Below are 23842 nucleotides of genomic sequence, written 5' to 3'. Positions count from 1 at the left end.
GAGTAGGGGAGGTGCGAGGAGAGAGAGAGAGAGAGAGAGAGAGAGAGAGAGAGAATCCCAAGCAGGCTCCATGCTGCCAGCACAGAGCCCAACATGGGGCTCGAACTCACAAACCCATGAGATCATGACCTGAGCTGAAATCCAGAGCTGGACGCTTAATCGACTGAGCCACCCAGGCACCCCTAGAATATGATGGATTTTAGTATGTGATGAATAAAAGGAACTCATGATGTCTAACGCAATGAGCACTTTCTATCGGGATTATAATTGGCTTCAAAGGTCAGTCCCTAAGAGAAGGCTGAAAAATGTTTGTTTTAAAAAAACAATGGTTAATTTGGAAAATTAAAATATAGGATAAAAAGTCATTTAGAACCTCATCACGTTGAAACAACCACTTATATTTTGGTGTTTTTGCTGGAGTTTTCTTGCATACAGATCTTTTCCCCGTAGTTGTCATTATAATATGTATAACTTCAAACATGTATGAAACGGTAGCAGTGTTTGCCAAAACAAGTATTTGACATCCTAGGGGGACTACTTAGCACCACTCATTTATAAGGATAAGTTTAGTTGTGCTCACACCTGTGTTGTTGTTTTTTTTTTTAATGTTTATTTTTGAGAGAGAGAGAGACAGAGCACGAGCAGGGGAGGGGCAGAGAGAGAGGGAGACACAGAATCTGAAGCAGGCTCCAGGCTCCGAGCTGTCAGCACAGAGCCTGATGCGGAGCTCGAACCCATGAACCCATGAACCATGAGCTTATGACCTGAGCCGAAGTCGGACACTTAACCGACTGAGCCACCCAGGTGCCCCGCTCACGCCTGTGTTTAGCCATGACTTTCAATACCTATTGTTAGAAGGTGAAAGAGGGACAGTAAAGCATCCTCCAAACTGAGAAGGCGCTTTGAGACCAGAAAACATACAGTTTTCTGGGGACTCTGTACAGTGTACACAGTTTCAATTCAGGATGACTCTGATGGGGCGATCAGGTGAGCAGTGATCCAGAACTGCACAACCATTCTCTGCCAAGTCCTGACGTGAGGCCGTAGATTTTCTAGAGGGAAGAGATGTGCAGACAGCACTGTGGTGAGGTCAGAGGGACTAACGCTTGACAGACCTCATGACGCCATCTGGGTACCAGAAGACGGGGGGAGAAACTGTTACCTCTACTAGGTATCTCAACATCATTAGGAGAGATGAGAGCACGCCTTTCTACATTCCGGTCAGGGCATACATTAACCTCCAAGGGGCCTGGAACACGTACCCCCAAGGGAGGCCATTGCTTGCCCACGAGCAAGATGGAGGGCACCAAAGGTGGAGTCGGTGTTGTGAGCCTGCCTACGATCGCGGAGCCCGGCATAGGAGGCAATGTATTCATTCACTCACTAAACACGTATTTTGTGTGTCACTTCACATGGCACCATGCCAGCACGAAATAAGACACCCAACCTAAGGTCTCAGGTCTCAAGGAGTTTTCAATACGGTGGGGAAGATGGCAAGTATAAAGAAAAATAATTTCAGTTTGCAATAAGCTTTGTGAAGGCAATAAACAGGCGATATATTGGAGAGTAAACGGGGAAGGGACTGCTTCAGGTGGGGTGGAAAGGTTTCTCTGAGGAGGTGACATTTGACTTCAGAGCTAAGTGGTAAGAATGAGCTAGTTAGTTGGGGCGCCTGGGTGGCGCAGTCGGTTAAGCATCCGACTTCAGCCAGGTCACGATCTCGCGGTCCGTGAGTTCAAGCCCCGCGTCGGGCTCTGGGCTGATGGCTCAGAGCCTGGAGCCTGTTGCCGATTCTGTGTCTCCCTCTCTCTCTGCCCCTCCCCTGTTCATGCTCTGTCTCTCTCTGTCCCAAAAATAAATAAACGTTGAAAAAAAAATTTAAAAAAAAAATAAATAAAGAATGAGCTAGTTAGTAAGGAGCCAGGGTACAAAGGCCCTGAGATGGGCAAGGATTCTGCTTATTTGAGTGACATCTCAGAGGAGACCAGTGTGGCTAGAATTCAGGGAGCGTGGTGTGGGTGGGAGGGACGGCACACTGGCAGAGGAGCGGGTCGAAGAGACAATGATGGGATTTAACTTAGATTTTAAAAACATGGGCTTCGGGCGCTAAGTTTGGACAGGCAATTTTCCAAAGAAGGTATGCAAATGGCCAACGAGGGCATGAAAATTGGCCCCGACATCATTCGTCGGTAGGAAAATGCAAATCAAAACCGTGATGAGATACCACTTCGTACTCACGAGAATGACCGTAATAATAAAAAAATAGGACAATCATCAGTGTGGCCGAGGATGTGGAGAATTTGGAACCCTTATCACCGCTGGTCGGATTGTAAAGGCGTGCAGCTGCTGTGGAAAACACTAGAGAAAACGTTTCCTCAAAATGTTAACTGTGGGGGCACCTGGATGGCTCAGTGGGGTAAGCGTCCAACTCTTGATTTTGACTCAAGTCATGATCCCAGGGTCATGGGATTGAGCCCTGCATTGGGCTCTGTGCTGACTGGATCCTGCTTCAGATTCTGTCTCCATCCCTCTGCCCCCTCCCCTGCTCACAGTCTCCCTCGGGGGGGGAAAAAAAGGTCAGTCTGGATGCTTGGCCGGGGCATGGGGGTAGGAAGGCTTGGCAGGGGCAGAATTGGAAACTGAGGAACCATCAGAGGTGGTTGTGGTAACTCAGTAAGAGATGTCGGGGCTCGGGACTGGGGTGAGGACCGTGGAGGGAAGTCGGTGGAATGAAACACGCGTTGGAGGTAGACCCCATAGGTCTGGGGATGGATATTGGAGCTGGGGGAAGGGTAGGAAAAGGCGTGATTTTTCATTTTTTTCTTGAGCGGCTAGATGAATAGAATAGTGCCATTAACTAGGGAAGGAACAGGTCTGGGGAGCGGGGAGGACCACATGTTCCGTTTTGGAAGAACCGAGTCTGCGATGCTGACGAGATGTCCACATGGAGATCTTCAGTAGACCATTAAGGATGCGAGCCCGGCACGCGGAGGAGAGGGCTGGACTGTGAAGTTAAAGGGGGGTGGGCACCAGCATAAAGATGATGTGTAAAGCCTTGGGTGACGTCACTGAGCAGGGAGTGTAGGCAAAGAGCCCCCGAGGGTCAGAACCAGCAGAGAGGCTGGGAGATTATGCTGGGGCGGCCGGCGAGGGGCAGGCGTGCCAATGCAGGAGCTGTCACAGAGGAGGGCACGGCCGCTCGGGCGCTGGTGAGCAAGAGGAGAGTGGGGTGTGCGTGGGGTATGGTGACATGAGGGTCCTTGGTGACAACAGGCACTTTCCGTGGAGCGGAGAGGGTGGGCTCCGGGCTGGGTGGGTTGAAGCAGGTTCCGGAGGTGAGGAAGTGGGGTCACCAAGTGCAGGCCACCTGGCAGATGTATTGGGTCAGAGAGATGGGAGGTCACAGGGGCGGGTGTGAGGTCAAGGTCGCGTGTGTGTGTATGTATGTTACAAGACGGGAGAGAACAGAACACGCTCGAATGAGTTGTATGGAAGAGGAGCGCAGGGAAAGGGGGTGTCGCAGGGCCCCTGCGAAGTGTCGCCCCTGCAAGTATCTCCTTGCGAAGATAAAGGGATGGAATCCAGGGCACCAATGAAGGGCTTGCCTTGAGAGGAGGGAGGGAGGCAGGTGTGCTCCTCCCGTGCCGTTGAGCGAGAGAAGGAAGGTCAGGCACAGGCACGTTTCTGGAATCCACGATGGGAAGACAGGGGGTCTCGCGGCCGAGAAGTCTGAGGAAAGGGGGGTGGTGCCATGGCTGTCCTGGGGAGCGGAAACACGAGCACACGGCGTGGGCTCGCGGGGAAAGGCTGCCGGGCTCCTGCACCACTGCCTTGGGGTTGTGGTCATGAATTTAAGGTTAAAACGGCCAAACTGATTAGGTGCAACGTTGGGCTCCTTGGGTGCAGGTAGAAGCCGGAGAGTTGGGTTCTTTCAGGGCCTTGGTGGAGAGAGAGAAGGACGAGTGGGGAGATGGCAGGGGGGCCACAGGGACCTGAGGGAGGGTGGTGGCCAGGGATGACAGAAGCGTGCTGAGCCTCGGGGTTGTTGTCTTGCCATTGAGTGAAGATGCCTCCGCCAGGAGGACAGCAGGGGGCGGGCAGAGTGAGGACACAATCCAGGTGTGGCCGTGGGAAGGGTGTCGGAGGTGGGGCAGAGGAGGATTTTGGAGGCGTGCAGGCTGGACCTGGGAGGTGGGGTTGGGTCCACTGTGCGTGCGCAGTGCGTGTGTCCACGTTGTGGCCACTGAGGAGGCTGATGGGGCGGGATGGAGGCGCGTCGGTGAGCCCTCAGGCGGTGGGGGGGATGAGGGACGGCCCCTGGGCAGGTGACGGCAGCTGGGAAGGGCAGCAGGCGTGGGGCCGTCGGGCACAGGCTTCACCGAGTCAGGGATTTTGAAGGAGGGTTGCTGTGTGGACGGGGGAGGCCCGGGGCCCCGAGGCCTCGGCCCAGCCTGTCCAAAGGTGTCGCAGGAGGCTCTTGGTCTCCCGAAAGATTTCAAGGACAGACACAACGCAACGGATGAGCAGTACAGGCCAGGGGGTGTATTAAAGCGGAAGTACACTCTCGAGGGGTGAGGCCCGGCGAGCTCAAGAGAGAGCTGTGCCCACGGGGGTTTCAGTCTCTGCCTTTCACCGGCAGGTGTTAGCAGCAGGGTGGAATAGTCATTCCCTGAGTCGGGGATTTCTTGGAAGCAGGGGGCGGTCCCTTCCAGGACTGTGGGTTACTCGCTTTTTCTTCCTGATTTGGTCGGGGGTGGGGGTGGGGGGGGGGTCCTGTCAAGGCTCCCTTAGGGAGGAGATTTTAGTGATACTCTGTCAGCCATCTTGGGCCTGTCTGGTTTGATCCGGTTTCTCGTGGTTTTGCTTCGGGGTGCTGCCTGGACGGCGCCTGTGACTTTTCCTCACAGTGGACCGGCACTTCCTCTCTGCTGGCCTCTAGGCCTCCTGTTAGAACCTGACCGACCATCCACTCTAACAGGAGGAAAAGTCTGGAAGCGAGGAAGAGCCTCCTCATCTTGTGTCTCTGAAGCACGTGGGGTGTGAGGGAAAAACAGCTTTCGCTGCAAGGCGCGCAGGGGAGGCAGGTTCCTCGCGGGAGGCCAGGTTTCAGTGCGGGCAGGGGGTGAGAGCGCACCTCGAGGAGAGGCTGAGTGCCTACGGGACGGACCCTGCACGCGGGCGGGGACAGTGAGGGTGGCAGGGGCAGCGCCGCGAGAGCCGAGCCTCGGGGGTCGCTGGACGGCACAGACATTCTTGCCTGGGGACCTGGCAGTCTGACGTCGGTCGGACTCCCGGGGGACTAATTTGCCAAAGAGAAAAGGAGCCAGGGAACCTAGTCTTCCCAGGCACGTTCGATGCCGGCTTTATGTGGCTGTTTGGGACCAGATGGCTGTGTCGGGGCCCTGGGCCGTGGGGACGAGGCCCTTCCTGTCAGTTCCCCACTGTCACCAGAGCAGAGCCAGACGGTGGGGAGGCGGTGTTCCGCAGCAGAGCCCGTGCCCGTCTTGAGGGGCCCCCCTGGCATCGTCGGCCGCTTAGCCTGACCCAGAGGATGGGGCCGCTGCTCTCTGTGGCCTCCGACGGAGGGCTTGGCGGGCACACTCCCTCCGAAGGCTCCTCCCTCACGGGGTTCTTTGCTTCGCATGGCAGGAGGCCCTGATTCTCCCTCAGGTAACTTGCTCTGCATCCTTTTAAGGCCTCTCGTCGCTCATGCTTCCTCCTCTCGGCATCTCCCCGTTCAGATCCCCGAGAGGGCGAGAGATTCGCCAGCTAACTGGCTCCGGCCACACGCAGAAGTGCCGTCCGTGGGAGGCCCGTCCCCGAGCTGGTCGTGGGGCCGGAGGTGATGTCGCACGTGGCTGTTCAGGGCTGTGGGACAGAGCAGATGTCTCTGGCCTGGACAGCAATGCAGGGCAGTGGGTTTTCCGGTTCCAGGTGACGGGTGCAGACCCGTGAGGGCCTGACGCCCGCAGAGCAGGAGGGCGGGGGTGACGAAGGCCGCGGAGACGTGGGTGCTCAGGCTGACTCTCCTTCCTCTTGTCGCAGCACTGATGTCTTCATCTGCACGAGCCCCATCAAGATGTACAAGTACTGTCCCTACGAGAAGGTAAGATGTGCAGCTTGCTTGGAGGGCCTGGTGCTTTGCCTCTTCTCACCTTTACCCCATGGTGCCGCGGTTAAGGGGTGCTGGCACGCAGTACCCCCCGGGGGAAGGCACGGCCCTCACCGCACCGCCTTCGGGAGCTCGGGCGGCCTCGTGTCTGCCTCTTCTCCCGTCCCTCCCTCCTGTCCGTGCCAGCGTCTCCTCTCCCAAAGATCTTCTCTAGCACCAGTCTGAAATTCCAGCACGTTCTCTGCGTGGACCCTGGGGAGGGTGCCAGGTTCTCTGGGGAGGCTGACCACCCCCATGTCAGGGAAGCATCATTTGTGAAGGGTGAGACGAGAGAAACGTGCCAGGCGAGGCCGTGGAGGCAACCCCCACCCAAATACTGGGGCGCCTGACTCTGTTCACACAAAAGTCTTACAAAGGTGAGGCGGTTACATGGCGTCTTGCTACACATGCTCATGTCATCTTTATTGGAAAGAACTAGAATGACGTAACGCTGGGGCTTTTTTGGAAATTGAGAACCTGTGGTACCAGACCCACAGGAAAGGTGTGTTGCCCGGGAGGTGGGCACTCCTCCCACAGGTGGGTTCACGGGAAGTGGGGGCAGCCTCCCAAGTCCAGGAAGGCGGGATTGGGCGCCCAGAACACCGCTCCCCGCCCCCCCCCCCCTCAGGGGGATTGCTCGGCACAGAATTTTCTCAAGTGTCTCACACAGTCTCTCCTCTCTCCAACTCCGTGTTAGGAACCAAACATACACAGTCCGCACGACATTGAGTGCCTTGGGTGTGCGTTAAGTGCAATGGGAACTCACCCTTGCTGAGCAGGGAACGGTGGCATTAGGCGAGGCATCCCGTGCTCCTCACCCATTCCCTGGTTACCCTCCGACTTTTAACATGAGTTGCGCTAAACTCAAGGGAGCTAAGGACCTGCCGTCAGTAAGTGTGGAGTTAGGACTGAAGGCCTGGCCCGCTGCTTCTAGCAGAGCAATGATCCGAAGTCAGGTCCCCAGACCGGCGGGATGTGCATCCCCCAGACGTTTGGTAGAAGTGGACGTTTTCCAGCCCTTCCTGTGACCTTCTGAGTCGGAAGCTCTGGGAGCGGCCCAGTGTGTTTTAACAAGTCCACCAGGTGCACCCGCAGGGGTGAGTCCCTGGGCCAGAGTAACTATTTCAACTGTGCTTGTAGTGGGTGGTCAGGGTGATTGCCTGGTGCTTAGTGGAGTAAGACTGAGGAAATGGCAGCCATTCCTGCGTTCCTGTGGACTCAAGCTCCATCTTGATGCCCACCCTCCCACCTTACGGCTTCAGCCCAAGACCGCCCTCTGAGCTCTGGATAACTCAAACCTGATGCCCCCGGGCTCCTGATGTCCCCATTTCATGTTTGTCTGCCCCTCTCAGTAAACGGGCATCGTCCGCCAGCCTCTGAGCCTGAGAGCCACAGAGCCGTCTTGGTGATGCCCTTCTTACCCCCCACGCCCAGGGCGTCAGCAAGTTGCATTTCCTGTTCGGGGTCCTGGCATCCGCCTGCTTCTCTCTCCGTCACACCACCTTAGCTTCTCTTCCCGGAACCGCCAAAAGAGCCGTCCGTACTGCCTGCTCGTTTCAGTTCCACACGGTTCTACAGAGTAGATCATGTGAGTCCCACGCTGTAAAACCTTTCAGTAGTTTTCCACCGCACTTAAAATGGGATTTTAAAATACACGCACGCACACACGCAAACTCCTCATCATAACCCGCAAGGCCCCCCGAGCCGTCTCTCCTGCCATCCTAAGTTCCTGATCCTCCGTTCTCAATGGATGCTCCGTGTTCCTATTTCTCGAGCAGCCCCGGTGTTCTTGGCGCGTGCCCTTAAACATGCTGGGCCGTCTGCGTGCCTGGCTCTTCCTCCTCCCTGAGGCCTCACTCAGCCGCCCCCCCAACCCCGTTTCCTGCCCGTATCTAAAAGTTTGTTCTTTCCCTGCCTTGCTGTTCCGTCCCTCAGCCCCTTGTTTCCTGTATAGACGCTTGCAAGGGGTTTACGTCTTCGTCTGTGTCTTGTTATCTGTCTCCCCGTTAGACTGCAAGCCCCATGAGGGCAGCGAGTGTGTCTGTCTTGCTCACTTTTGGTCCCAGTGCCTGGCACGCTGACAGCACTCAGTGTTTGCTGTCGGATGCATAGATTCAACAGGCACTCATCAAACACATTCCAGTAACCATGTTTGCCATTTATCTGATGCCTTAGCTATGCCAGGCACTGTACTTTTATTATCAGTACGGCAGCTCCCTGTGAAACAGGGTGCTCCTCTGATGTGAGGGACGAAGAGGGAGGCTGAGAGAGGCGAGGCAGCTCGTCCCTGAGCCTGGTGATCGCACAGGCAGCGGGGCTTGGTCCAGAGCCGTGCGTCCCAGAGCCCGCGCCCTTAGCTGCTCCCACCCGCAGCGCCTGCGCACTGCAGAGGGCTCAGAGTCCAGTGAACACAGATGATACCACTTGGGGCTCCTTCGTCGCAAGCGACATCAACGGTGTGCCGCTAACTTGAAGAAAAATAGGGTTTATTAGGAGGCTGTTGCTTTGCTCAGAGAACCACCGGAGGATCTGAAGGAGCAGCCCGTCGACAAGCCGCTGGGGAGCCAGAGCCAGCAGGCGGTCTCTCCAAGCACTTGTGCTCGCAAAGACCACAGCCCCATTCGTTCTCCGTCCGTGGGTGTGTTTGCCCAAGATTCACGTTCCCAGGAGGGAGGCTTACCGGCTGAGCTCAGGTCACGCTCCCCGCCCTTGGTCAGGGGAGGGTGGGCATCCTGACTGACATCCCATCAAGGCCAGGGGTCTTTGAAGAGAAAAAGTGAGGTGCTGTTATCAGAGGAAGGGGCTCAGTAATAGTGGGCAGCGGATGCCCTGACCAAACAAAGGGAAAAAATAACAAAACCCTGGCTGTAAAACTGCTACCTGTGATGAAAACACTATTAACATGTTGAGGTGTTTCTTTCTAGTTTCTCTTTGATGCGTATTAATTTTTTTATGTTTATTTTTGAGAGAGAGAGAGAGAGAGCGAGAGCAGGGGAGGGGCAGAGAGAGGGAGACACAGAATCCAAAACAGGCTCCAGGCTCCCAGCTGTCAGCACAGAGTCTGACGCGGGGCTCGAACCCACAAACCGTGAGATCATGACCTGAGCCGAGGTCAAATGCTTAACCAACTGAGCCACCCAGGCACCCTCTCTTTGATGCATATTAAATATAATACATGTATCTTAACAAAACTTAAATCTCCTGTGGTTTAGCATCCTCTTTCCACTTAATGTAGTTTTAGCCTTTGTTCTGTCACCAAGTATTCTTGGAAAAACATGATTGCTAATAGCCAAAGTCATCTTGTAAATAAATCTTCATATGATTGTGTCCACAGGATAGATTCCAGGAGATAGAATTCCCGGCTCCCACAAGGAGGGTCTACCATGACCCGCACTACAGGGAGGGAGGGTCGCACGGTTGGCGCTGTGCTGGCGTCAGGCAGGGGCCAGGCCGGGCCACAGAGGGTCGGTCGGTGGAGGGAGTGGAGTACTGAACAAAGACATGAAGACAGGAAAATGCGGGGTATGTTTGAGGAACTTTGGGTGAGTTGTGTTGGCTGCTGGCCTTGGGGCCTGGCTGGGATGTGGGCTTGGGATCAGGCTGGGGTGCAAGCTCATCCCCCAGCCCTCTGTCACCGTTCAGCTACATTGTCACCTCCCCCCCCCGCCCCGCCCCCACCGGAAGCCAGAGGGGAAGGCGGACTGACCGTGTCTTGCGAAGAGATGAAGGTAGCTGTAGCCACCTCCCCTCCCACCGTCCGTGTGCCCTCCCATCCCTAGTAGACGGACCCTCTGTCCTCGGCCAGCTGAGGCTGGGGGCAGGCGGCTGCTGCTGATTCTTCTGCTGGTGCCTGCGGTGGAGTGATGTCCTGTCTCAGGACGTCAACTGAGGATGGATGTTTTGCCCTCATGGCAGCCCCGGTGGGTGCCCACGACCTGGACCTCTCACAGAGTTTTTCCCTCCGCACCTGCCCCCAGGACAGCATCAGCCTTTGGCAGCAGAAGTGGGAGTTTTTCTCCTTAGTTGATTCCCCTCGAGACCCAATCAAAGGAAGGAAACCCAATTGCTAAGAAGGCAGCTTCTTTATCATACTTAGGGCGTCAGAATTAGGTACCATTCAGGTTATCCGAACCAGAACCTTCTTTCTGGCTCGACCGTGCTGACATTTTACACCCAGATGTACATGCACGCAAGGGCTTCACCGGCAATGACCCATTAACCTTCATAATAGCCTTTCGAAGTAGGTATTGTTATTATCCCCATTCTACAGATGAGGGAACTGAGGCACAGAGAGGTTAAGTCACCTGCCCAAGGTCAGCAGCGAGAAATGGCGAGTCAGGTTTGGGCAGTCTGACTCCAGGGCCTGTGCTCTGTACCTGTGCTATTCTGACCCCCTTTTCTAATTCCACCTGATTCAGAACTTAGCACCATATTACTAGGGTTTTCCCCCCCCCCCGAAGAGATTTAAAAACAATCTACGGTAAATGCTTCATGCTCAAGCATGATATTTTTACTGTTACTTTTCCGTATTCCGATCACAAGTGGGATTAAGTGAGATGCTTGGACGTAACAATGGGACACGTGCTTTTCATGTGAAGTCTGGTCTCCAGCTGATATGTCTGCTAGATTCTCTGTTTGAGTTTAAGAATAAATGTTAAACATTTCCACCCCATAAGTGAGCCTCTTCACTTGAACTCAAAAAATGTCAGCCAAGTTTTGAACTTCAGAAGGTAATGAATGAAATTTCTTCACATATTTCACACCAAAATTGTCCAACTGCTCCCAGAACTTAAACCTCCTGTAAGACTTACACTAAAAGCACATCATTTGCCGCCAAAATAAGCCATAATTTCTTTTAGGAGCAGTGAGAGTCATACTGCCAACATTTCAGGAACTTTCTCTGGTGGTACCTCCCACCTCCTGTGCTACCTAGGAGAGTCTCAAACTGGGGCTCATGCTATGTTTTGGCCCCAGCTACTATTTATAAAAAAATTGGCTGTTCATGGTAATTGGCATAGGGTTTTTTTGGGAGGATGATGGAAACATTCTGGAATTACATGGGCAATGGTCGCACAACATAGTGGATTACTAAAGCAAACCCACTGAAATGTATACTCAAATTGCTGAATTTTATGGTATGTAAATTATATATAAAAATGACTGTGAAGCAAAATAAAAAGGACACAGCCTTGTACAATACAGAAAATAATGTGCTAGAAAAAAGAGAGGTCTCAAATAAAACCAGAGATGAAAGAGTTGTCACAACTGATACCACAGAAATACAAAGGATAAGAGACCACCGAGAATAATTATATGCCAGCAAATTGGACAACAGTAGAAGAAATGGACAGATTCTGAGAAACACAACCTTCCAAGACTAAATCGCGATGAAATAGAAAATCCAAACAGCTCAGTTACTACCAAGGAGAATGAGTCAGTAACCAAAAACCTGCCAGTGAACAAATGTCCATGACCAGACGACTTCACTGGTGAATCCTGCCGAACATTCAAAGAAAAATTAATCCCAACCCTTCTCAAATTCTTCCCCAAAATGGAAGGGGAGTGGAGGGACTCTGAAAAACACATTTATGAGACCAGCATTACCCTGATCCCAAAACCAGACAAGAATGCCACACAAGAGAAAATTTGAGGTCAATATCCCTGATTAATGCAGATGCAGAATTCCTCAATAAAATACTAGCAAACTGATTTCAACAATACATTTAGAGGATCATATGCCATGATCAAGTGGGATTTGTTCCAGGAGTGTAAGGATGGCTCAACGTATGCAAATCAACTAAGTGATGTGCTACATTAACAAAATAGATAAAAATTATATGATCATCCCACTAGATGCAGAAAAGCATTTGACAAAATTCAATATCCATTTTAATAAAAACTCTCAACAAAGCAGATATAGAGGGAATGTACTTCAACATAATACAGGTCATCATGACAAATTCACGGCAAATACTCTACTCAATGGTGAACAGCTGAAAGCTTTTCCTCTAAGAGCAGGAACAAGACAGGATTTTTATTCAACGTAATATTGGATGTCCTAGCCACAGCAATTAGGCAAGAAAAAAAAATTGGAAAGGAAGAAGTAAAAGTGTCACTGTTTGTAGGTGACATGATATTATATATAGAAAACCTTAAAGACTCCACCAAAAAACTGTTGGAACTAATAAACAAATTTAGTAAAGTTACAGGATACAAAATCCTACACAAAAGTCTGTTGTATTTCTTTACATTAGTAATGAACTGTCAGAGAAATTAAGAAAATTTCATTCATAATTGCATCAAAAATAATAAAATACCTTGGAATAAATTTATCCAAGGAGGTGAAAGACCTGTATATTAAAAACTATAAGACCTTAATGAAAGAAATTGAAGAAGATACAAATAAATGTCAAGATATTTTGTACTCATGAATTGGAAGAATTCATATTTAAAAAATTTTCATATTGGGGCGCCTGGGAGGCTCACGGTTGAGTGTCCGACTTCGGCTCAGGTCATGATCTCACAGTTCGTGGGTTCGAGCCCCACATCAGGCTCTGTGCTGACAGCTCAGAGCCTGGAGCCTGTTTCAGATTCTGTGTCTCCCTCTCTCTCTGCCCCTCCCCCACTTGCACTCTGTCTCTCTCTGTCTCAAAAATAAATAAACATTAAAAAAAAAAAAAAGAATTTCCTTTAAGAAAATTTTTTTCATATTATCCAGGGGTGCTGGGTGGCTCAGTTGGTTAAGCGTCTGACTCTTGGTTTGGGCCTTTAGGTCATGATCTCATGGTTTTGTGTGTTCGAGCCCTGCAGCAGGCTCTGTGCTGGCAGTGTGCGGCCTGCTTGGCATTCTCTCTCCTTCTCTTTCTGCCCCTCCCCCACTCATGCTATCTCTCTCAAAATAAATGAATAAACTTAAAAAATATATATTCATACTATCCAAAAATAATCTACAGATTCAGTACAATTGCTATAAAAAAAAAAATTGGTATTTTTCCACAGAACTAGAACAAACAATCCAAAAATTTGGAGCCACAAGTGACCCCAAATAGCCACGGCACTCTTGAGAAAGAAGAACAAAGCTGGAAGTGTCACGCTCCCTGATTTCAAGCGATGTTGCAAAGCTATAGTAATCAAAACAGTATAGTCTTGACATAAAACTGACACCTAGATCAATGAAACAGAATAAAGAGCCCAGAAATAAACCCATGCATGTGTGGTCAATTAATTTAGGACAAAGGAGTCAAGGATAGATAATGGAGAAAGGACAGCCTCCAAGAAATGGTGGGAAAGTTGGACAGCCACGTGCAAAAGAATGAAACTAGACCACTGTCTTACAGCACACACAAAAATTAACTCAAAATGGATTAAAGACTTGAATGTATGACTTGAAACCTTAAAACAGAAGAAAAATAGGCGGTTAACCCCTTGAGATACATCTTGGCAGTGATCTGAATCTGGCACCAAGACAAAGGCAACAAAAGCAAAAATAAATAAGTGATAACTACATCAAACTAAAAAGCTTCTGCACAACAAAGGAAACCATCAACAAAATGAAAAGGCAACCTCCTGAATGAAAGAAAATAATTGCAAAAACGATATCTAAAATATATAAAGAACTCATACAACTCCATAAGAAAAAACAACCCCCAAACCAAACAATCTGATTACAAAATGGGCAAAAGATCTGAATAGGCATTTTCCAAAGAAGATACACACATGGCCAACAGGTACGTGCAAAGATGCTCAACATGATTAATTATCAGGGGAATGCAAATCAAAACCGCAATGAGGTGTCATCTCACACCTGCTACATTGGCTGTTGCCAAAAAGGCCAGCAATAGTAAGTGTTGGCGAGAAATGTAGAGAAAAGGGAGCCCTTGTGCACAGTTGGTGGGAATGCAAATTGGTACAACCACTCAGGAAAGCAGAATGAAGATTCCTCAAGAGATGAAAAACAAAACTACCGAATGATTCTGCAATTTTACTTCTGGGTATTTATTCAGAGAAAACAAAAACAGTAATTTGAAAAGATATATGCACCCTTTGTTCGTTGCAGTATTATTTACAATAGCCGAGATGTGGAAACAACCTGTGTCCGTTGATGGATGAATGGATAAAGAAATTTAGTTATTATACACAATGAAATGACTCAGTCATAGAAAATCTTGCCATTTGTGACAACATGGATGGACCCTGGGGGCGTTATGCTGAGAGAAGTCAGACAGACAGAAACAAATACTGTATGATCTGTCTCATATGTGGAATCTGAAAACAAACAAACAAACAAAACAACCCAAGCTCATAAATGCAGAGAGCAGGTCAGTGGTTGTAGGAGGTGGGGGATGGGAGAAATGGATGAACTGTTTGTTTTAGTGCAAACAAATAAAATTTAAAAAGCTAATGTTAAAAAAAAAATTTTTTTTTAATTTTTTTTTTCAACGTTTATTTATTTTTGGGACAGAGAGAGACAGAGCATGAACGGGGGAGGGGCAGAGAGAGAGGGAGACACAGAATTGGAAACAGGCTCCAGGCTCTGAGCCATCCGCCCAGAGCCTGACGTGGGGCTCAAACTCACGGACCGCGAGATTGTGACCTGGCTGAAGTCGGCCGCTTAACCGACTGCGCCACCCAGGCGCCCCCCCAAAAAATTTTTTTTAAAAGGGGGGCTCCTGGGTGGCCCCGTTGGTTAAGTGTCTGACCTCGGCTCAGGTCATGATCTCACAGTTTGTGAGTTTGAGCCCTGTGTCCGGCTCTGTGCTGACAGCTCAGAGCCTGGAGCCTGCTTTGGATCCTGTGTCTCCCTCTCTCTCTGCCCCTCCCCTACTCCCGCTCTGTCTCTCTCACTCATCAAAAATGAATACACGTTAAAAAAATTTTTAAAAGACTTACTATAAAGATACAGGAATTGAGACGAAATGGTATTGATGGAAGGAGAGACACATAGATCAGTGGAACAGAACGGAGAGCCCAGAAAGAGACTGCCATGAATGTAGCCAACTGATTTTTGTCAAAACAGCAAAGGCAGTACTGTGGTGCAAAGGTAGACATTTCAGCAAATGGTGCGGGAACAGCTGGACATCCACAGGGGGAAGAAAGCTGTACATAGACTTTACACCCTTCACAGAAATCAGAATAGATTAGAGCTCTAAATGTAGAATTTAAATCTGCAAAACTCTTGGAATATAAATAACCTTGGAAAAAGTCTAGACGACCTTGGATAGGTCTTTTGAAATACAACCTTGGACTTTTTAAATACAACACCGAAGGAACGATTCATGAAAGAAATGGTTGGTTAAGCCGAGCTTTGTTAAAATGAAAGACTTCTGCTCTGCAAAAGATATTGTCAAGAGAATGAGAAGACAGGCCACAGACTGAGAGAAAATATTTGCAGAAGACATAAGTGATACGGGACTGTTCTCTAAGATACATAAAGCATTCTGAAAACTCAACAATAAGCAAGTGGGTAGCCTGATTAAAAAATGGTCTTGGGGCACCTGGGTGGCTCAGTCGGTTAAGCATCTGACTCTTGATTTCAGCTCAGGTCATGATCCCAGGGTTGTGGGATCGAGCCCCACATCTGACTCTGTGCTGAGTGTGGAGCCTGCTTGGAATTTTCTGTTCCCCTCTCTGTGCTCCTCTCCCCCAGTAGCACGCGCTCTCTCTCTCTCTCTCTCTCTCTCTCTCTCTCAAGATAAATAAATAAACATTTTTTAAAAAAAGAAAACTTTAAAAAATGGGTTTAAGACCTAAACAGACACCACATCAAAGAGGATTTACACTCAGCAAATAAGCACATGAAAGTGTGCTCAATATCCTTTGCCATTAGGGAACCGCACATTAGAACAACAGTGAGATGCTACTATGCACCTGTTAGAATGGCCAAAATCCAGGACGCTGACAACACCAAATGCTGGAGGAGACGTGGAACAGCAGTAGCTCTCGTTCATTGCTGGTGGGAATACAAAATGGGGCAGCCACTTGGAGAACACCGTTGGGCACATCCTTACACAAGTAAACACACTCTCACTGTATGATCCACTAATCACACTCTGTGGTATTTGTCTAAACAAGTTAAAAACTTAAGTCCACGGAAACACCTGTGTGCAGATGTGTATAGAAGCCTTATCCGTGATAGCCAAAACTTGGAAGCCACCAAGATATCCTACAGTAGGTGAATGGATAATAAGCTACGGTACACCCAGGCAATGAAATATTTTCAGCCCTGAAAAGAAATGAACCGTCAAGCCATGAAAAGACATGGAGGAACCTCAATGCGTGTTACGAGTGAGAGAAGCCAATCTGAAGAAGCCAAAATAGCAGAGGATTCCAATTATATGACATTCTGGAAAAGGCACAATTATGGAAGCAGTAAAAAGATCAGTGGGGAGGGAGGGATGAATAGATGGAGAGCAGATTTTCAGGCAGTGAAATTATTCATGGCAGATACAGGTCATTATATATCTGTCCAAGTCCATACAATGTACAACACCAAGAGGGAACCCTCACATAAAATATGGACTTTGGGTGATAGCGATGTGTCAACATAGGTTCACTGAATATAACAAATGCCCCCCTCTGTTGCAGGATGTGAATAATGGAGGAAGTTGTGCATATTTGGGGACAGGAATAACATGGGAACTCTCTGTACTTTGTGCTCAATTTTGCCATGAACCTAAAAGTGCTCTAAAAAAATAAATTAAAAAAAAAATAGTGTGTCTTTGTGTCCCTTTCAGTCAGTCCCTTTTCCCTGCCCTTTCCCTCTCTGGGTATTGTTGGTAGGAGTGAACTACTGATGTGTTCATTCCTACAGTTTTGCCTTTTATGGAAAAGTCGTATAGTAGGGACTCAGACAGTTTGTGTCTGGCTTTCATTTGAAGGCATAATACTTTTGAGGGGCGCCTGGGTGGCTCAGCCGGTTAAGCATCCAACTTCGGCTCAGGTCATGATCTTGAGGTTTATGAGTTTGAGCTGCGCGTCGGGTTCTGTGCTAACAGCTCGGAGCCTGGAGCCTGCTTTGGATTCTGTGTCTCCCTCTCTCTCTGCCCCTCCCCCACTCACACTTTGTCTCTCTCTCTCTCTCTCTCTCTCTCTCTCTCTGTCTCTCAAAAACAAAAATAAACATTTAAAAAAAGTAAAGGCATAATACTTCTGAGATTCACTGATGCTGTTGCATGCATCAGGACTTTATTCCTGTCTGTTGCTGAACATATTTCTGCTCTATGGCTGGATCGTCATTTGTTTATCCATGTGCCAGTTGATGGACATTTGGGATATTCCTAGCTTTTGGCTGTTGTGAATAAATTTCCTGTAAACATTCATGTCCACATCTTTGGGTGGACATATGCTTTCATTTCTCCAGGGCAGATACCAAGAGTAGGATTGGCTGGGTTGTATGGTGGGTGTGTGTTTCACTTCTTTAAAGTTTGTTTGTGTGTTTACTTATTTATTTAAAGAACATGCACATGAGCCAGGGAGGAGCAGATAGAGAGGGAGAGAGAGAATTCCAAACAAACAGGCACTGTGCTGTCAGCACAGAGCCCAATGTGGGGCTCGAACCCACAAACCATGAGATCATGACCTGAGCCAAAACCAAGGGTCAGAGGCTTAACCGACCGAGCCACCCAGGCACCCCTCAATATTTTTAAATTTCAGCTATTTTAGTAGGTTCCTAGTTATCTGTCTCTGCAGTTTGGAACTGTGTTTCCCTAATGACTAACGATGTTGAGTATCTCTTCTGTGCTTATTTGACCTCTGTGTACCTTCTTTGATAAAGTGTCTACATTTAAAAAAAATTTTTTTAATGTTTATTTACTTTTGACAGAGAAGAGAGGGAGACAGAGCATGAGGGGGGAGGGGCAGACAGAGGGAGACACAGAATCCCAAGCAGGCTCGAGGCTCTGAGCCATCAGCACAGAGCCCGACACAGGGCTCGAACTCACGGACCGTGAGATCATGACCTGAGCCGAAGTCGGACACTTAACCGACTGAGCCACCCAGGCACCCCAAATGTTTACATTTTTTGACTGATTTTTCTTAGGCTGTTTGTGTCTTCGTCTGAGTTGTGAAAATTCTTTGTATATTCTACATACAAGTCCTTTATCAGATAGCGGGTTTTACAAATATTTTCTGCCAGTCTGTGGCTTGTCTTTTCCTTTCCTTAACTGTGGCTTTGGAAGAGCAGTGTTTATAATTTTAGGTTTTATATTTAGGTTATGGCCCATGTCAAGTTACTTTTTATATATGGTAGGAGTTAAAAATAAAAGTTTTTGTGTGTCGGGTTGTTTTTTGTTTGTTTTTGTTTTTTTCTTTTTTTGACCCGTGGATGCCCAGCTGTTCCTCTGTTGAATTACCCTGGTACCTTTGGGTGTGTTTCTTAAATACATTCTGTCTCTTTGATCTAAATGTCTATCCTCATGTGAATATCACTCTTGGTTACGGTCGTTTTAGAGTAACTCTTGAAAACGATGTGAGTTCTCCAACTTTATTCATTTAAAAAACTGTCGGCTGTTCTAGGTCCTTTGTATTTCTCTATACATTTTAGAACCAGCTGTCAATTTCTACAAAAAGCCTGGTGGGAATTTGATTGAATTGCATCTTATCAGTGGAGGCTAATGACATTGAATCTGCTGAGCCATGAACATTTCATACAAAATGACAATTTCTTTAGATCTTTGAAATTTCCTTCAGGAATATTTTGTATTTTTTCAGCATACAGGTCTTGCACACATTTTGTTAAATTTATTCCTATTTTGCTTTTTCCGTTTTTGTGCATTTTTTTTTTTTTTTTGCATAAAGCCTGTCCTTATTTTTTTAAAGATTTTTTAAATGTTTATTTATTTTTGAGAGAGACAGAGACAGAGACAGAGCACAAGCAGGGGAGGGGCAGAGATAGAGGGAGAAACAGAATCTGAAACAGGCTCCAGGCTCTGAGCTGTCAGCACAGAGCCTGACGCGGGGCTCGAACTCATGGACCGTGAGATCGTGACCTGAGCCGAAGTCGGACGCTTAACCGACTGAGCCACCCAGGCGCCCAAGCCTGTCCTTATTTTTAAAGTATTTTTTAAAAATGTTTGGAGATTGTGGTAAAGTGCACATAACATAAAATTTACCATCTGAGGGGCGCCTGGGTGGCTCAGTCGGTTAAACGTCCGACTTCGGCTCAGGTCGCGATCTCATGGTCCATGAGTTCGAGCCCCGCGTCAGGCTCTGTGCTGACAACTCGAAGCCTGGAGCCTGCTTCTGATTCTGTGTCTCCCTCTCTCTCTGCCCCTCCCCTGCTCATGCTCCGTCTCTCTCTGTCTCAAAAAAAAAAAAAAAAAAAAAAAAAAAAAAAAAAATTAAAAAAAAAATTTACCATCTAAACTATTTCTAAGAGTAGAGTCAATCTGTTTCATGTTTCTTTTTGGCGCTATTGTAAAGGTATTGTTTCTTTCGTTTCAGTATCCAAAGGTATAGAAATACAAGTGATTTTTGCGTATTGACCTAGTATCCTGCCATCTTGCTAAACTTCTTTATTCTAGTAGCTTTTTTTACATATAATGCAGGGCTCTCAACGTTTAACTAAAGTAACATCTATTAACTACTTACTACGTGTCAGGCATTACTCTGTGTCCTACGCAGATTTAACGTGATCATAACCACACTGCAAAGACACAGGTCTTAGAAGGTTAAATGGTTTGTTTAAGTCCCGCAGCTCAGACACATCAGAACCACAGGAGAGGAGAGATGAGACCAGCAGTGGCACCCTTTGTCCAGCTGCCTTGTACGAGCACTTTCTGTGTGCCAGGCACTGTGCTAAGACTTTTACGTACATTGTCCCATTTAATCCCCAAAGGAGTCCCGTGAGGTAATACTCCCATTACCTCCACTTTCCCATCTCCCCTGCTCATGCTGTCTCTCTCAGAAATAAATAAACCTTAAAAAAAATTTTTTTAAAAAGATGATGGGTGGTGACAGGCCGCCTGGGTGACTCAGTCGGTTGAGCGTCCGACTTCGGCTCAGGTCATGATCTCATGGTTCATGAGTTCGAGCCCTGCGTTGGGCTCCCTGCTGTCAGCACAGAGCCTGCTTCGAATCCTCTGTCTCCCTCTGTCTCTGCACCGCCCCCTCAAAAATAAATAAACGTTAAAAATAAAAGGTGCAGGAGGCCTTCATAACATGCGTGTTGGGTTGAGTAGGCCAGGCATGTGCGGGCTTGGAGCTGGGGTGCGGGCAGCCTGGGTTTGAGCCAGGGTTCTGCCGCTTTCTAGCTATGGGGACATGGACAAGTCCCACCGTCTCCTTGAGTATGTTTCCTCTGCTGCCACTGGGATCATCACATCTTGATGGCGGCCCTTCCTCCTGGAAGAAGCCTGGCTGTGCCCCAGCCGTGTCTGTGCCCAGGCCTGACGGCCGCTTCCTCTCCCCCTCCCTGTTTGTGTTCCAGTATGCCTGGGTGGAGAAGCACTTTGGCCCCGACTTTCTGGATCAGATTGTGCTGGCCACAGACAAGACCGTGGTCTCTGCCGACCTTCTCATAGATGACCGGCCAGACATCACAGGCAAGTGGCCTGCCACAGGTGAGGAGCAAGTGTGGAGAGCTGGGAGCCACTGGGACCGACAGCATGCAGGGCTGGCCTCACGGCCCCTGTCCTGAGTGGTCCCCACTTAATCACCAGATGTGTATTGGGCCTTCAGCCTCCAATGCTCCCCTACCGGGAAGGCAAGGTTATTCTCAGCATCCAGCAGCATCTGGCCTTGGAAGGGGTGCCCCTGGGAGTCGGGAGAAGCAGGTCTCAGCTCCTGGGGTAACTCGTCGGATGAGTCCCTTTTTACCTCATTTAAAACGAGGACCAGGCCGGCCTCCAAACATTTGTTTTTAGCAACAAAGCCGTTCTTTTCCCCCAAGGGCAATGTGGACTGAACCTCCTGGAAAACAGAAAAGCATAATGTGTCTAGTTGAAGAGCTATATATATTTGTCCCTTTTGCTGATGGGTGACTCCCTCCCTCCCTCCCTCCAAACAAACAAACAAACCTTATACCACCTTCGAGGGGAGAGGGGAAATTCATCAGCGCACCTAACTGGGTAGGAAGGCTTCTGCTGCGGTAAATCTAGGAACTCAAACACCAGTCAGAATTCGGTTTCTTTTATCTCCTGACTGCTCTGCTTTGCCTTTGTACTCGGTCAGGCTCTCCTGGTAGCCATCAGGGCTTTCAGAGTTAACACCTATTCTTTTGGTCACCTCAGTGGGAGAATACAGAATATCGCTTCCCTAATGGCCTTTGGAGCTGGCTCGGGAAACACACCCATCTATCTCCACACTGGTCACAGTGTGGCCAGAGGGTGGGATTCATGCGTGTGCCCACCCCTGACCTCCCAAGCCACGCGCTTCCACAAGGAGAGTCAGGGCACATGGGGGGCACGGAGCCCCGCCCAGCTTCTGTCTCCGACCACGGGGAGCAGGGGGGAGGCCTGTGCAGGAGGAGCCGGGGAGTCAGGCTGTAACCCGGGGGACAGGATCAGCACCAGAGTGCTGGTGTGGACAGGTGGACCTGAGGGATCGAAGGTTACCCACGGTCGACAGGTGGGAAGCTGCGAAGCCAGCACTGGCCAGCGAGGGAAGGCCAAGCACGACAGAGGGGAAGGGCAGGGCGTCAGCAGGGCTCAGCTCTGAGGGCGGCCGTGGTGAGAACGACCACCACCATCACCACCACCACGGAAGCCACCGTTTGCTTTGGGTCCCCTGGGGGCCGTCCCAGGTGCTCCTCCGCGTGGCCCATCTCATTTAACCCTTGCAGCCCCCCAGTGAGCCGGTGCTGGCGCAGTCAGCATTTGACCGACGGGGAAGCCGGGTCTCAGAGAGGCCCGCTGTTGCTGAGGACGCCCCGGGCCTCCTGGAGCCGGCCTCAAGTGCTGCTTTCCCGCCCACAGGGGCCGAGCCAACCCCCAGCTGGGAGCACATCCTCTTCACGGCCTGTCACAATCGGCACCTGCAGCTGCAGCCTCCCAGCCGCAGGCTGCACTCCTGGGCAGACGACTGGAAGGCCATTCTGGACAGCAAGCGGCCCCGCTGAGCTGGACTGTGCTCCGTCTGGGCTTCTCCGCAGGGCCCCTGGCCTCAGGACTCCCACCTCAGGGCCTGTGAGGGGTGGGGGGGGGGGAGGGCTAGTGTTCTGGCCCGGGGCTCCCTCTCCGATGTCCCGGGCCCACTGCATGTCTCCCCCCTTTCCCCAGCCCTGCCAGGCCTTAAACTGATCTCGGGGCAGGGCTGGCCCAGGGGCCCTGGACAAGACACGTGCCCCCCGGGGGATGCAGGCTGACCTCAGGCCACGGCCGGGCTGCCCAGGGCTCGGGGCTCCAGACCGGAAGGAGCCGAGGGTCCAGCAGGCCTCCCCCACCCCTCAGGGAAGTCCCCACTCCCGGGTCTGCGGCCCATCGGCGAGGGTGCCAGCAGTGAGGTGCTTCCGGAGTGAGAGGGCCCCGAGCCCTCATTCTGAGCTGCAGCCCCTTCCCTGCCTGCCCGCCTGGTCCCTGCTCCCCTAGGGACCCACCGTGGATTCAGCAGACACCCCGAATTCCAGGGCACGCCCGTCTCCAGGCACCGCACGCCATCCTGCCTTTGACCGGCTCCGAGATTTCTTGTACCTCCGGCCCTGGGGCCCTGCTCGGGGCACAGCACAGTCAGCAGGCTGGAACGTCTGCTGAAGGCCTGGAAAATAAATGCTGTTCACGTGTCACTCAAGGAGTGGCCACCTCTAGCCCTTGCCCTGAGGTCCTCCGGCGTCTGGCCCCTGGGAGCCCAGCTGCACATCTTGGGGGGTTGCCCCCCACACTGATGAGGGGGGCTGAGGAGCCTCCCCACCCATCGCCATGGGTGCTGCAGGTGCTACGTGGGACCAAGGAGGGATGGGCAGGTGGAGAAGCTGGCGGCCATAGTGGTCCCCTGAGTAGACCCTCCACCACGCTGACTGGTCCCCTCCTTGTGCCCCCAGGTCTCCAGCCCCTCCTGTCCTGCACAGTTCAGAGCAGGGTCCCCCACTCTGTGCTCCTCTCACCCCACATCCCTGAGATCCCAGCAGCCAAGTGGGGAGGGGGCGGGGTGATGTCAGAGTCTCCACTTTTGTTCTTTTCGGTCTGCTGGGAAGGGTGATGTGAACCAGCCATCACATCCCCAGGCTTTCTTGAAGGCCTCCCCCCTCCACTGCCCTTTCAGGGAACCCCTGATTGTCCCATCTCTGGGGTCTTCCTGCCAGGCCCCCTGTGACAGGTACACTAGGGCTGCCCCAGGAGGTAGGGTCAAGTAGGAGACAAGGTGAGGGAAAGTTGCTGAAGCTCAGCCAGCCTGAGCTTCGTGACTTTTCTGGCTCTCAGGGCCTCACCAGCTCGGGCATCCAGATGAGGAAGGAAGGACTCTGCTCGGGCAAGGGCAGTTTTCCACTGTGCTGTCCCCACCTTGGCAGCTGTATCCCTCCGGGGCTGGGGTGGGGGCTCTGTACGTCCGTCCTGACAAGGAGTGTATTTGGGGTTGAGTCACCCGGTCCAAGCAGGGCAGTGTCCAGAGGAGTCCTGGCCCTCCCAGCCTGTGGCTCTGGACGAAGTGAGACCCTGAAGGGCTGGCCCCCCAGCTGCTCCCCAGAGACCCTCTGTGGCTGCCCACTCGAGGACATGGCCACTGTCTAAGGGCCAGGAGACCATTTCACCTGCATGATAC

General features: G+C 50.5%; 1 protein-coding gene across 4 annotated transcripts in view; it reads left to right on the top strand.

Annotated features, from left to right (window-relative positions):
- The window catches only part of NT5M (5',3'-nucleotidase, mitochondrial), a 33510-nt gene extending 10621 nt beyond the window's left edge, over positions 1-22889 (top strand). Inside the window, exons 3-6 of one of the 4 annotated variants that reach the window (XM_045044218.1) lie at positions 6046-6106; positions 7586-7739; positions 20577-20709; positions 22063-22199. In XM_045044218.1, the coding sequence (XP_044900153.1) occupies positions 6046-6106; positions 7586-7739; positions 20577-20674 (313 nt within the window). In that variant the 3' untranslated portion in view covers positions 20675-20709; positions 22063-22199. Of the gene's footprint in view, positions 1-6045; positions 6107-7585; positions 7740-20576; positions 20710-22062 lie in introns of all 4 variants that reach the window. The other 3 variants (XM_045044219.1, XM_023244726.2, XM_003996374.5) reach the window with 3 other exon arrangements.
- The last annotated feature ends 953 nt before the right edge of the window (positions 22890-23842 follow it).

The sequence above is a fragment of the Felis catus genome, chromosome E1 (assembly GCF_018350175.1).
Source record: "Felis catus isolate Fca126 chromosome E1, F.catus_Fca126_mat1.0, whole genome shotgun sequence".
Classification (NCBI taxonomy): domain Eukaryota; kingdom Metazoa; phylum Chordata; class Mammalia; order Carnivora; family Felidae; genus Felis; species Felis catus.
Note: the sequence above shows the minus strand (reverse complement) of the source record. Positions and strands in the feature narration are given on the sequence as shown.